This window comes from Lepus europaeus, chromosome 15, assembly GCF_033115175.1.
Source record: "Lepus europaeus isolate LE1 chromosome 15, mLepTim1.pri, whole genome shotgun sequence".
NCBI lineage: Eukaryota > Metazoa > Chordata > Mammalia > Lagomorpha > Leporidae > Lepus > Lepus europaeus.
In genome coordinates, this window is record NC_084841.1 from 17,135,266 (window position 1) to 17,151,219 (window position 15,954).

Here is a 15,954-nt window from a genome sequence, read left to right on the forward strand (position 1 = left end):
TACTAGATTTATTTCTGCTCATCCTTAAATACTGGACAATCCTATGTTCATTTTGATTTCCAAAGTCTAGAGACAGACATTATAAATGCTTGTTTTACCATATTCATTATTATTTTACTCCCTATGCAGGACTAAGAACTCTTCTACTCTACCACAAAGCAAACATAAGTAGCGACAGGACATGAGTTTGGGATCTGGATGGCTTGGTAGATTGATTCAATCCAAGTTTTTCTTTATTATCCCCTTGTCTGGAATGCTTTCACAGGCTGTCCCTACTTGAATATCCTTTGGGATAGAAGCTCCCCAGTCACCCTTCTGGTGGTTCTTAGGTGTGTCTGCTATTAGAGATCCCATTGCAAGCGCATCAGCTCTGCCTGGTGGCTCCAGTGAATCTGTTCTCTTTAATAAGACTTAAACGTGACTTTGGATTGATGTTCCCTTCTGCTCACACATTTCTTGCCTTTCTTTTTGTTATAATGGAATCACTCTATCAAAAAAACTTCTGCATCTCCCTCTCTGTTCTTCCTGAAGTAATGTTAACTCTGTTAAACCCGAAGAAGACATTAGGTCATAGATTTTACTCATTTTCTTGTAAAATATATTGGACTTTATTATTGGTTTTGGATGCGCAGAAGTCTCCACTCACCAAACTCCAGAGCAAGAGAGGAAGAGAAAGGACAGTTGCGTACCTTGCTCTAATTAGATATGTCTTCCACAATGCTTTCTCCCATGAAATACTTCGCACACAATTTTTTTCTTTACTGTATACTCTACAAAAAGTGTTTTTAAAAACTTCAGGGCCGGTACTGTGGCATAGCAGGTAAAGCTGCCGCCTGCAGTGCTGGCATCCCATATGGGTGCCGGTTCTAGTCCTGACTACTCTACCTCTGATCCTTGGCTCCTGTACCTGCATAAGAGATGCAAAAGAAGCTCCTGGCTCCTTGGTGCAGCTCCAGCCATTTGGGGAGTGAACGAGCAGATGGAAGACCTCTTGCTCCCTCTCTGCCTCTATGTAACTCTGCCATTCAAATAAATAAATAAATAAATCTTAAAAAAAAATTCAAACCACCGGGATCTGAAATGAGACCTTCTGGATTGCTAAGAGCATCTGGCATTTCTATTATAAGTTCTGATTTTGTACTGCAACCATATACCCACTATGTATTATCTGTGATATCACACACTCAGTGGAACTTCAGTGTTCACCTCTGCTTGTAACTGGCAGCATGCTTCCTCCCTTCTCTCCAGTTTCTTGCTGATAATATTCAATAATTTGCATAAACACATATATAATGATTTTTTAAAATATTTATGTATTTATTTGAAAGTCAGAGTTATACAGAGAGAGGAGTGGTAGAGAGAGAAAGGTCTTCCATCCACTGATTCACTCCCCAATTGGCTGCAACAGCCAGAGCTGTGTTGATCTGAAACCAGGAGCCAGGAGCTTCTTCTGGGTCTCCCATGCAGGTGCAGGGGCCTGAGGACTTGGGCCATCTTCTACTGCTTTCCCAGGCCACAGCAGAGTGCTGGATCTGAAGTGGAGCAGCTAGGTCTCGAACAGTGCCCATATGGGATACCAGCACTGCAGCCAGCAGCTTTACCTGCTATGCCACAGTGCCAGACTGATACAATGATGTTTTAAAATATGTATATGCTAAGAATGAGTAATCCAAAGTAATTAAATATGTACTCTACAGTTTTGTTTTTTTAGTAAGAACACTGATTGCTACTCTCTTAGTAACTTTCAAGACTACAGTATCTTTGATTAACTATAGTCACCATGTTGTGCAATAGGTCTTCAGAGCTTACACATCATGTCTAATTTATTTGTTGTAACCTCTGAATCAAGCATCCCTATCTCTGCCCTGGTAATCTCTACTTCTAAGTTTGTATATTCATTAAAGGCTCTGTCTTTTCTGTTCACTTAACACTTTCTCCTCAATATAGACCTTCCTAAGAAGACATCAACTCTCATATTTGAATATCTTAGAAAATTTCCCTTGCCCCAATTCTAACCCCAATTTCATTTCTTGATTTCCCTTTAATACCGTGGACAATAAAGAGTCCCCTTTCTTCTTAATTCAGGCTTCTGTTAGCTGTTTAACTTACCTGACTGTTGCCTAATAACTTGCTTAACCATCAGAATTATCTTTGCTAAAATGCTGCTGAGCTGTCTTTTGTAGCTGTGCTAAGACCAGATAGAACAACATGTCATCAAATTTGTGACTGGTGTCTGTGCAGTCCTACTCAGTTTGACCTTGGGGTAGGTTATAATGCTAAGTGACATTTCAGCAGCCATTTGTGAGCATGAGTCATGTAAAAGCACGACTTGTCAATGCACATGTTCAGGGACTTTCCACACCGCTTTCCTTTGCACATATCATGCCCTGACACAAAGTGTCATGCAGCTATATCCCATTTACCCTAACTCCATAAATTCTCAAAACTCTATTTAATGAGGAACTGGATTTGGGTTTTTCTCCCATCTCCTTCAGGATCACCTTGTAACAATGAAGCTTCTCTTTTTCAGAAATTGCAGCACCCTGTGATTTTGTTCAGAAGCAGCAGGTGGTGCTGACTTAGCCCGAGGCAACATCCTTCCAACAGAACCCCTCAGAGAGAATCAGTGTTAGACATGGCTATCCACAATCACTCCACAAGCAGCTTTAACCTTGTTTCTAAACCCACTGTTAAAAACGTCTGCTGATGTTGCCAGTGACCTCTGTGTCTCTAAATGCTGTGACATCTCAGCATTGACACTCTGCTCATTCCCCTTCCCCACACCAGACCTCCTTCGTATTCTGGCATGCTACACCTGCAGTTTTCTTTCCCATTTTTGACATGCTACACTTATTGCTTTCCCTCACCTCTCTTTTCTTCCATTTCCTTTCTTGATGTTCTCAAAGATCTAGATAAGTGATTCTTGGATGCATTTGGACATCAACTGGAAAGATTTTTTTTTTTTTAATGTTGACGTTTACAAGGCCTCCAGCGGAACTGTAACTCAATTGTTCTGGGTTTAAGTCTATTATGCAATCATGGTCAATAACAGTTTTCTGAGTTTGTATTTAGACTTTCCTCATCTCAGGTACTTCATCCACACCTTAACTTAATTTATTATTTTCATGCTAAACATTCTTTGTATCTAAACTCCAGACTATGTATAGTTTTTTGTTTCATAGTCAAAATTTCACTTGGATATTTCCAAGGCCTCTCAATAAGAACATAATCATAGCCTTGACCTCATAGCCTTGCCATACCCTCAGAAAACCTCTCTAATATTCAGTGACTTCTCAAGTGGTGATCTCTCCAGTTCAATAGACAGGAATCCCCTCCATAGCAAACAATCAATATTACTTATTTTTTGCCTCCTACAGTAAAACAAATATATCCCCATATTGCAATTTTTTAAGACTATAATACCCGCCATAATCACATACCTAACAACTGAAATTTCTTGCTAGTATTACTGCAGATATCTGCTAATTGGCTTTCTCACATCACTTGCTTCCCTTGCACCAGAAATATCTTTTTCATGCCACACTGCAAATATAGATGGAGTCATTTCTATCACTCCCACATAGAGACTCCATTTTTCTCTGTCATGGGGAAGAATGTTGCAAGGAAATTTATGAACCTTTTAGAAAATCCATGTGTGTAAATATGAAGGAAAGAAAGAATATTTAAATAAAGATTACCTCTTAAGTGGAATAGGAACTAATAACAATTGCTTGTATGATTGGAACACAAAAAATTAATGGAAAAAATAGATTTTAAAAAGATGTATATTTTGATGCAAATTTTAAGAAATCTATACTTTTTACAGTGCACATTTTCCATGGGACATGGAAAGCCTTGATATTATTTTATGGACATTTTTCTAAGCACTTTCCCTTGACTACCAGCTGTTATCCAAACAGGAAGACTACTACACATCAGCAAGTCATGCCTAGTAAATAACAATAATATCGGGATAGGGAGAAACAGTATAATGCCTAATTTTCAGTGTTTGTCTTTCTGTGATATAAGAACTCCCACTCCAGCCTATTTAGAGCTACCATATGATGCACTGAACAGAGGCAGGAAGAGATGCATAACTGCTTTGATAGAGTCAGATGTCAGTCTACAGATGAGGAGATTAGGGTTAGATATACCACAAAAGAATCAGTTATGTGTATCTCTGATCTAAAATACAGTTTCTCATCTGATCTGCCCAATTCACTTCACTTGTTTGTAGTGACTGAATCAATCAAATAAAAAAATACTAAGTGGACAAATAAGCTCTTTTATTTATTTTTTAAAAGATTTATTTATTTATTTGAAAGGCAGTACAACAGAGAGATAAAGAGAGAGGGAGAAAAACAGAGAGAGAGAGGGAGAGGGAGAGAGACAGAGAGAGAGAGGGAGGGAGGGAGGGGGGGAGGGGGAGAGAGAGAGAGAGAGAGAGAGAGAGAGAGAGAGAAAGAGATTTTTCTATCCACTGGTTCACTCCTTAAATGGCTGCAATAACCAGGGCTGGCCTGTGCCAAAGCCAGGAGACAAGAACTGTGTCCTTCTCTCCAGCATGGGTACAAGGGCCCATGCACTTGGACCATCTTCCACTTCTTTTCCAAGTACATTAGCAGGGAGCTGGATCTGAAGTGAAGCAGCTGGGAATTGTACAGGCACCCAATTAGGATGTATGGGATGCCTGCTTTGCAGGTGGTGGCTTAACAATTTAAACTACAAGGGTGTCCCAAAATACGCTCTTTATAATGCAAATCATTGAAAGTTCTTAACTTCAGGTACACTAAGGGATACAAATTCCAATTAAGTGCAGACTAAGTTAGGCACATTTAGTAAAAGTTTCTCTTTTTTGGTGCTTGGAGAGCAAAGTTAATGAAACATACATAGTAAGCAGCATCGTAAGAATTGAGAAGGGTGTAGAAAGCTATGGAGCTCTGCAAGTATAAAACTGTCTGTTTCTCTACCCAGGAAGAGAAGATAATTCATTATATCTCTTACTTTTATTCCAGTTCTCCCTTTCTTTTTTTTTTTTTTTTTTTTTTTTTTTGACAGGCAGAGTGGACAGTGAGAGAGAGAGACAGAGAGAAAGGTCTTCCTTTTGCCGTTGGTTCACCCTCCAATGGCCGCCGCGGTAGCGCGCTGCGGCCGGCGCACTGCGCTGTTCCGATGGCAGGAGCCAGGTGCTTCTCCTGGTCTCCCATGGGGTGCAGGGCCCAAGGACCTGGGCCATCCTCCACTGCACTCCCTGGCCACAGCAGAGAGCTGGCCTGGAAGAGGGGCAACCGGGACAGGATCGGTGCCCCAACCGGGACTAGAACCCGGTGTGCCGGCGCCGCTAGGTGGAGGATTAGCCTATTGAGCCGCAGCGCCGGCCCAGTTCTCCCTTTCTTATTACATAGCTCTCAGCATCTACATATAAATTATACTTTTTTTTTTTTTTTTTTGACAGGCAGAGTGGACAGTGAGACAGAGAGACAGAGAGAAAGGTCTTCCTTTGCTGTTGGTTCACCCTCCAATGGCCACCGCGGCCAGCGCGCTGCAGCAGGCGCACCGCACTGATCTGAAGGCAGGAGCCAGGTGCTTCTCCTGGTCTCCCATAGGTGCAGGGCCCAAGCACTTGGGCCATCCTCCACTGCACTATAAATCTTCCACAATCTCCCAGGTGCAGCCCAGTATTTGCATCTCAAACACCCTGCTCCCTTCCTCAAGTCTGATAACATTTGCATCCATAAAGTCCTTTGTTTCAGACCTTCAAGAGAAGTTTTTCTATTTACATCCAAAAAGCCCTTTTGTTCCAAGAGGAGCAGAGGTGGGGAAGCAAGACCCATCTCCTTAAAACCCCCAGCCTCAACTGGACTGCGCGCTCAGCTCTCTGCATCTTTGCTGAGTTGCCCGCCTGGCCTGGCCTGGCCTGGCCAGGTGTACTCTCCACTCACCCATGCAGCCCCCCCCCCCTCCTCCAGTCTGAGGGACTGGGCACTCTCTCTCAGGTCCTGTCTGGAGAGGTGCCCATCCGTCCTTACAGATGTTCCTTCTTAATAAACCTTGCTATTCTACCTCCCACTAAAAAAAAAATAAATAAAAAATAAATAAATTATACTTTTTAATATTGCATAGTTCTACTAGCCTGCAGATTCAATTATCATGCATTTGTATTTACCTGCAAAATTATTTGTGCATTATAACATTATATTTTTCAAGAAATTACTTTGGAAACCCTAACCAAACCAATTCCAAATGATCTATGGAACAAAACCCACTTATGTTACCAAATAATTCTCAGAATAAAAAGTGTTTCTGATTTTTTAATTACATATTTTTAATATGTGTGCCTAATATAACTACTATTACTGTCTCAAAGTAGTAAATGAGATGGAGACTTTGGCAAAAGTTCACAGCATTTCAGGGAATCAATAATTTTCCATTGTTCGTTCAATATATAGAATGTATTTAATTTTCCCTTGCAACCACCATTAAATATGTTAATCTTTCTTTAAAATGCTTTTATTTTTGTGGTTTCTTATTCAGCTAACAAGGTAAGACATATGGAAAATTCTCAATGATATTGTCCTAATACTTTTACAAAAGTATGCCACAAGTAATATTAGAAATTTTCCTAAAAGTATAAAATTCACACCTAATAAATTCCTGAAAAGTGTTAAGAATATAAAAATCAGCTGAAATCATTTATTAATTCAAATATTAAATTTTTTTTACAAATTGTCTTTGGAAACATTAGAAGGTAATTGGATTCCAGATAATTTCCTTGGATTTTCTGCATACTACTCTCCTCTTCAGTCTTTTCCAAGTTACCAGGATTAGTTTTTTGACATATTAATTTATACAATTATTCCTCTATGCAATAGTATGCACATACTTATAAAAATACATATCTCTATTTCAGCCTTGTGGCAGTATGTAACCAACTAAGTTACAGATTTGACATTAAAATACTGGGCAATTTTCACAGAATCAAGAGTTTGTTCCTTGAATATGATATGCATCAGAAGCAGCCAAGATTTTGCTAATATGTTTCACTCTCTTTATAATATACTGCTCTCCTTTTCCATCAGTTAAATTCCTATGGTACATTTCATTACATTTCTTCTCAAATACTCCCTTTTATGACTATTTTCCTAAAAATGCCACATACTTTTAACTACTACCTCCTATTTAATCAGAAACAATTTCAAGTATATTCCTAATTTTTGGAATTACATAAATTTAGGTGTTTGTCTTACAGAGTTCATTGTCAATTATTTGAGTAGAGAAGGTATATTATCCAATTTATACCTGGTAAGAATTAAAAACAATTTGTATGAGTATTTCTCAGGAGTTTTAAGTTGGTTATTGATATGATTTTCATAGACAACAAAGATAATGAAATCAGCTAAAATTCAATAAAGCTAGGGAGATTATATCAGAGCATATATTTCTCACTCTTCTCTATATGATGAACAGGACCAAATGAGTTATCAAATCAGCATCACTTGAAAAATATTCATGCTCTTGTTAGCAAAAGATCATGTGATAATCATAGCGACTATAATAACAATCATAAATTATTTTTAAAAAATATTACTGATTCTTCATTTGCTTACCTCAGCCTACAGAATTTCTAGTAAAACTCTGACATCCTTGTATGGGAGAATATGGATTACAGAGACTTTTTTTCAGTGAGCTTGCATTCCAATTGTATTCAGTTCAGTGATGGTCTAAAAACTTCACACATTTCTTGATATGTAGATGATTTGCTCATTTGTTTCCCCACCTCAGACTCAAATTTTGGGCATTTGACTGACATCATTAACTTATAGAATGATGCTACAAGGTGTTCAAGAAAAAACACAACCTGTCTGTCAGGAAGTATAGTGCTCATCCTCACCCAGAGGGATCAAAGACTGGCCCTGGGGAGAATACCAGAGCCCCTGTGCTGGGGTTGCTAATTAGTTGGTATGCTAACTGCTGTTCAAGGGACGCAAAACCATGTTTGCACTTTCTTAGACAATGCCAGACAACTCCAGGACCAGGTTGAACGTGACTGAAATTTTTGGCCTAACATCTGGTCATGGAAATTCTGCCTATTGCCCCTCTGTGTCACTATAACTTCCACACTCTTACTGCTTCTGCTTATACCATGTGTCTTTAATGCTATCATTACTTTTGTCTGTAACAGAATAAAAGCAGTCTAACTCCTAATGGCTGTGAGTCAAAATTTCCATCCTATCTCACCAGATGTTGTGAGCAGTCCCATGGACCACATGAGACAATCTTTTCCAAGGCTACCCTCAAACACCATAGGACACATAGCAAGAAAAGAATACCCATGAAACACCTCTATGCCCATATGTCAGCTTTCAGAAGATAATGGAGAACCCATACAGATGTCCATAAAAACCCCAGCCTGAAAACACACTGTGCTCTCAGTCTTTTCTGAGGCACCTGCCTGGTCTCTCAGGAATAGGAGCTTCTGTCCCTTCAGGTTTTCAATAAACTATGCTAAAACTGCCCAAAAATCCATAAATAGATTTCAAATATTTTCAGCAAAAAGACACATAGTATTACAATATGTGTCTGAACAGTAGGCAGCTTAAGGCACTAAGGATTAGTAAAATTGTGAGTCCTAACTGTGCACTAAGATTTATAAAAATCAGTATAAATACTAAATTTGAGAAGCACATAACATTTTATATAATTACATTAGTGCAGTTTAATTTTTAAAGGTTCATTTATTTATTTGAAAGACTGTGTGACAGACAGAAGACACAGATAGCGAGAGCGAGCGAGCAAGCGAGAGAGAGCGAGAGAATCTTGTATCTGCTAGTTCACTCCATCAAATGGCTGCAAAAGCCAGGTCTGGGTCAGGCCAAAGTGAAAAGTCAGGAACTCAAGCCCAGACTTGCACACAGGTGCAGGGGCTCAAGTATTTGTGTCATCTTCTGCTTTCTCCCCAAGCAGGTTAGTGGGGAGCTGGTTTGGAGTCAGTTTTAGCCAGAATTCCCACAGTACTCCAAAATGGCATCTCAAGTAGCTTAACCCCTGTGCCTTAATAGTGGTATCATAGTTTTCATATTTTTTTGCATTATATTTCCAATCTCTTTCTCATGCTCATTAGGGAAAGCCTTAACTTGCACAGTGAAATCACTTTTTTATTAGAGATTTTATAGTCTTAGAATGGCAAATCAGGTTGTTCCATATCACCTAAATCTCAAATACTTGCGTGTAGCTGAAGTGGTCATCTTTATTTATTGGAAACTTCTTTAGAACACTTTTTATACAAAAAATTATTTTTAAAATTCCTATTTATTTTTGGGGAAGTACTAGGGTTGGCATTATAGCATAGCAAATTAAGCCACCTCTTGGAATACATGCATCCTATGTCCCACATCAAGGTGTGTGGGATCAAGTGATACCTACACTTCCAATACACTTTCCTGCCACCCATGTGGGAGATGTGGATGAAATTCCCGGATCCTGGCTTGTGGACAGTCCCAGTCTTACTGTTGCAGGTATTTTGGACATGGACCAATGAATAAAAGATCTCTTTCTCCCTCTTTCTCTCTCTCTCTCTCTCTCTGCATTTCAAATAAATCAATCTTAAAAAAAAAAAAAGGGAGAAAGAGAGAAAGAGAGAGAGAGAGAGAGAGAGAGACAGATAGTCTATCTGCTAGTTGATTCCCTAAATGCCCACACAATTGGATTATATCAGGCTGAAGCCAGGAGTTGGAAACCCAATCTAGGTTTCCCATGTGAGCACAAGGATTCAGCTACCTTTTTTAAAGATTTATTTTATTTATTTGATAGACAGAGTTACAGAGAGAGAAGAGGCAGAGAGAAAGAAAGTTTTCTATCCGCTGGTTCACTCCCCAGATGGATACAACAGCTAGAGCTGAGCCGATCCGAAGCCAGGAGTCAGGAGCTTCTTCCGGGTCTCCCATACAGGTGCAGGGGCCCAAGGACTTGGGCCATCTTCTACTGCTTTCCCAGGCCATGGCAGAGAGCTGGATTGGAAGTGGAGCAGCCGGGTCTTGAACCGGCACCCATATGGGATGCCAGCACTTCAGGCCAGGGCGTTAACCCAACTGCGCCACAGGGCCCGCCCCCCCCCCTTTTTTTTTCTTTTCAAGATTTATTTATTTTACTTGAAAGTCACCGATACACAGCGGGGGGTGAAGAGATAGAGAGAAAGAAAGAGAGAGAGAGATCTTCCATCCACTGGTTCACTCCCCAGATGGCTGCAATGACCAGAGCTGTGCCCATCCAAAGCAAAGAGCCAGGAGCTTCTTCCTGGTCTCCCACATGGCTGCAGGGGCCCAAGGACTTCGGCCATCTTCTACTGCTTTCCAAGGCCATATCAGAGAGCTGGATCAGAAGAAGAGCAGCCGGGTCTCGAACCGATGCCCATATGGAATGCACGCACCCCAGGTGGTGGCTTTTTCCTGCTATGCCACAGCCCAGCCCCAGAGTCAGCTACTTTAGTCATCACCTGCTGCTTCCCAGAGGGCAGAGCATAGCAAGCTAGAATCAGGATCACAGCCAGAACTCAAATCCAAGCACTCTGATATGAGATGCTACCACCTGAAATGTTGTCAGCTGCCACACAAAATGCCCACTCCTAGAACAGTTATTAGTTGCCTTATTTTCTACACTGGAATTTACTTATCATACAATTCTCTTGTTGAATTACTATACTGAAATAGAATGGAAAAACTCCATGAATTTCCTATAAATTCCAAATGTCTTTTCTTCCAGAGTTTTATATGGACTGCTTTATTTTACTTAATTTGTTTTTGTGTTCAACTCAAAATAACTATACAGAAAGAAGAGGCAAAGTGGAAGACGTATTCATATTTTTTCAAATGTGAATACAATGTATCACTTAATTGATTTCATTTTATAATTTTAGATCAGCTTGTTAGATGGTCTTAACAGTTATAATTCAAGTTGTGGAAACCATTAGAATTTTTATATATTTTATTTTAGAGCATATATATCCTCTACAGATAACCCTGATTGTACTACATAGAAATAATATAACTCTATGGAAAAATCTGCAAAGAAAATATTTTTCTATATATGAATCCAAGTGGATTGCTTATTATGCTGTTTTGCTTCTGTTTCTAAAATAGTATCATCACCTTATCATGTTTTTTAAAGATTTATTTTATTTACTTAAAATGCAGACTTAGAGAGACAGACAGAAATAGAGGTCTTCCATCAGCTGGCTCACTTCCTAAATGGCCCCAACAATCAGGGCTGGGCCAGTCCGAAGCCAGGAGCAAAGAGCTTCTTTTAGATCTCCCATGTGGGTGCAGGGGCCCAAGAACTTGGGTCATCTTCCACTACTTTCCCAGGATCTTTAGCAGGGAGCTGAATCAGAAGTAAGCAGCCAGGAAAAGAACCAGCACCCATATGGGATGTGAGTGTCACAGGTAATGGCTTTACCCAGTATGTCACAATGCTGGCCTCTATCACCTTTTTTGGGGGACAGTTTTCTGGGTTATCTATAGGTATTTAGAGGAAAACATGGGCATCTTATGCAAGTTATAATTTGAGGAGGAGTGCTAGAATGTTTGGGGGTCTTTGTCAAGTTACAAAACCTTTCTTTGTAATAAAGCTTTGCTATTTTATTTTTTAATTGTTAAAACATTACAGAGTCACCATGAAGAATGGAAAGGAAAAAAAAAACATAAAAATCACTTTACATCATGCATGCTACATAGTAATTAGTCAATTGAATGGTCATTATCATCATATCAAATTTACAGGAAGTTCTGATATTTCAAGAATTTTAAATTTCATAATAATAAAATAGCAAACTGTTTACACATGCATGATGCAAATACAGATATCATCCACTTTTTTTCTGTCCCAAATTTATAGAATGGAGTGGATCAAGGTAGATGATTAACCATGCCACTTATGCATAGAAACACACAAAATCCTAAACACATTATGATTAGTAGCTTTAAAAAATTATCTCTTTTACATTTAAGTAAAAAAAACTCCATTAGGATCATCCAAATGAGTATTATTTTGAGCATAATTCTTCAGTCATGAACAAATATAGCCAATAGGGGAAATTTTTAATATATTTATGTATGTAATATTCATTTTCCTGACTTTTACATTCAATAAAATATAAGTTTGTAATTTTATGACACAATTCTAGCTTAATTGTTCCACATGAGAAATATTCCTTGAAAAGATCACTGACTCCCAAAGATATGGTTTTTCTGCTTATAAATATATTCTGGGTTTTCCTCTAAAGGATGTAATTCAAAATGACAGCTCAGTGAAAAGGGCTTGACATAAAGATATATAAAATCTCAGCTGATTAATTTTTATTTTTGTAAAATCTGAAGAATTTCTTCTTTCATAGATTCTAAAATATTTCCCACTTGCTGTAGGTTTTAGACTATAGTTCAAATATGCATGTAATACAAGCAGTAAATAATCTGATCACAGTGATCTACCTGTTACGAGTGGTGACAATTTAACCTAGTGAGATATTTTTGCAGATGTGTTCTGAACCCGTGTGGTTTTAGACTGAAAATAATAATGTTTTGTTTTTAATGCTTCATTAAACTAGAAGGTATTTGAACATCAGATGAAAATAAACTTATACAAAACTACTTATTTTGTATAAGCCCTAGTTTTCTTGCCAGTGAAATGTGGAAAATATCAGAATGTTGTGTAAAGGAAATAAGATGGTGATGACAAAGTTCCCACATCCTCTGTAAATGCTTTAAATTTCCAATGCTCTTATCTTCCACATTCTTTCCAAGTGGATGTCACATAGATACCCTCATACCTACAGATTCCAACTTCAGTAAATACCAGGTAAGCCTACTGCTTCATCCAGATTCTCTTTTTATTAGATAAATCAGAAGTTGGGTGTTTCAGTTGGGCCTCAGGACATCATCATGGCTTGCTCAGGGCAATGTAGCTTCTCTATCACAGAGACACTGTCACATCCCAGTGTCTCAGTGTTCCAGAGTGTGAGTAGCCCCTGCCACACTCCACAAAATGCCCTAGAACCACAGCAACAAGGGCATCATCTTTCCTCTGATCTGAAAATTCTCAGTAAAATCCCTGTGAATAAGAATATTGATGTCACCCATGAATAGATTTGCTATTTCCCACACTCTGTATTGAACATATTTTACATGCACAAGACCCAAAAGAATACTAGAGAGTTCACAATACCAAAATTACTTTGTATGCCAACAAAGTAGTTTCCCAATCTATTATCTTAAACCAGCTATTATAGGTTGCCACTTGTAAATAGTAAAAAAGATAAAAAAAAATTAAAAATAAGGAAGAAAAGAAGGAAGAAAGGGAGGGAGAGGAAGATAGACAAAGAAGAAAAGCAATATGAAGAGGTGGAGGAGGAAATAAAATTGAGTGCTTTAAGAGTTGGGACCATAGACCATATTCTTCAATAAAATAATAATTTAATAAGACACATTTGCTTCTTCTTTTAATTGTTTATAAGTATTTCTTTTAAATATTCATTCATGTACATTTTTATTTTCCCTTAATTACAAATTATGCTGAAATAGTGTAAAATTCTGTATCTTTACTGATATTTTAACAGCCATTTGTTACATACATTCCACAGCTTCTTTTTCCTTTAGTGAATTAAATTCAAGTTTAAAATAGAAAATATATATCTTTATCATGTACAACATGTTTTGAAATATTGTGGATTGTCTTGAACTAATTGACATATGCATTTTAAGTAGTGTTATTTATAATTGCTACTCTGAAGATTTAGCTATTGGACTTTCAGATCACTAAGTAAACACATTTCTGCAATAAAATATATTTAATCATTTTTTAAAAAATTGACAAAGTATTAGTATATGGAAAACATATAGTCAAAGGAATAAATGTCCTTTTAGCTAATTTTCTCAGGGTGATATTCTTTGATGAACTCATAAATACTCCTTCTGAACTTTGAAGAGGAATAAAGTTATGTTTTGTTTTTAAAAATTGCTCATGCAACAAATTCCCTGTTATTTAACCAAGTTTCTTACAAAATCAGTAATAGAAACACTCATCTTCTGCATTCTAAATCCTAGGACAACTGAAATAATTCTTGAAATGCACCAGGAATCCAATAGGTACTGACTGGTGTTAAATGTAACACTGTGAAAGAAAACTAGATGTAACAGAAGTGAGAAATACTCATTTTCAGTAAGAAACAGAGTTACAGAGAAGATATAGCTGTGAATCATTCCATTATCATACAAACTCTAGCAATTTTCAGCTACCACAGAACTGAATGAAATAAGGAGTCAGAACTACAGAAATATAAATAATATCATTTTATACTTTCACAGCATTATATGAAAATGACTCAATACATATAATTGCTAAATAGAAGACAGAATTTTTATACTAATAATATAACAAATAATATAGTGGCATATGGGCTATAAACACAAGGTTTTAAACTATATTAGAGTTTGCACATTTGCACTATATTCAGTTAATAATATATTAGGATAAAATCATAACATATTGTAAATATTTAACTTAATAGGAACCAAAATCATAGAACTGAAAAAATATTAATTCCTAATTTAATATGATAGTAACACTGGGCATGAGTCTCCTCAGAAGTTTAAATTCTGAAAACTTGAAATTTTTATCCATTAGCTTCCTAAAGACCAAAAGTTTTGGAAAAATCATTTATTCCAATAGCTTTCAATGATGTTGTAAAAGGTTAAACACATATACGATCTGAAGAGAAAATAGATAATCACTGACATTGTAAATAATAAAAAGAGATGCACTAATTTAGACTTAATATGAAAGATGACATACTTTTGGGGAATCGAGGAGGATTGTCATTGACATCAGTGAGGGTGATGTTGACAATTGTTGTTCCAGCTAAGCCTCCCAGCTGTCCTCCCATATCCTTGGCTTGGATAAGTACTTGGTATTGCTCTTTGACTTCTCTGTCCATGTTTGGCAAAGCTGTTCTAATAACACCTTAAGGGAAAAATAATAAAGTAATATAAATATCACAAATGTATTTACAAAATAAGTTACAACAACAACAAATGGTACCATATAGATTCACTAGCAAAGACAAGCTACCAAAAAACATGTGTCTTTTTAAATAGTGGTATATTAAAATTTTCAATGGTAAGGACATCGTTTGATATGTTATAACAAGAGTATAATAAAATAATGTGCAGAGGTGAGGAATACAGTTAAATAACAATGTATTAACTCTGAAAGACTGTCATTATGGTTAATATACATGATGCCCTTTTTAAAAATATATATATTACTTAAAAGTCAGTGATACAGAGAGAGGGGGCAGGGGAAGAGAGAGAGGGAGGAAGGGAGGGAGAGAGGGAGGGAAGAGAGAGAGAGAGAGAGAGAGAGAGAGAGAGAGAGAGAGAGAGAGAGAGAGAAATGGAGAGAATCTTCCATCCACTGGTTTGGTTTTTAGATGACCCCAATGGCCAGTGCTAGGCCAGGCTAAAGTCAGGAGCCAGGAGCTGCATAAGAGTCTCTCACATGGGTGGCAGGTACCCAAGCACTTGGGCCATCTTCTGCTCTTTTTCCCAGGTCATTAGCAGGGAGACTGAATAGAAAGTGGAGCAACTGAAACATGAATAGGCACTCATATAGGATGTCATATAGGATGTTATAAGCTAGTATTGCAGACAGCAGCTTTACCAGCTATGCCACAGTGTCCCCCCAAATGATCCTGTCTTTATTTTTTTTTTAATTTTTTATGATTTTTTGACAGGTAGAGTTAGTGAGAGAGAGAGAGAGAGAGAGACAGAGAGAAAGGTCTTCATTTTTCCATTGGTTCACCCCCCACGTGGCCGCTATGGCCGGCAAGCTGCGCAGATCCAAAGCCAGGAGCCAGGTGCTTCTTCCTGGTCTCCCATGTGGGTGCAGGGCCCAAGCACTTGCGCC

The 15,954-nt window shown here is 37.9% G+C and overlaps 1 protein-coding gene across 2 annotated transcripts in view; it reads right to left on the minus strand.

The window, feature by feature from the left end:
* Window positions 1-15,954, minus strand: part of CDH12 (cadherin 12) — a 293,010-nt gene that overhangs the window by 64,454 nt on the left and 212,602 nt on the right. For both annotated transcript variants that reach the window (XM_062211772.1, XM_062211771.1), the window contains one exon: window positions 14,842-15,009. In XM_062211772.1, coding sequence (XP_062067756.1) covers window positions 14,842-15,009 — 168 coding nt within the window. The remainder of the gene's footprint in view (window positions 1-14,841; window positions 15,010-15,954) is intronic.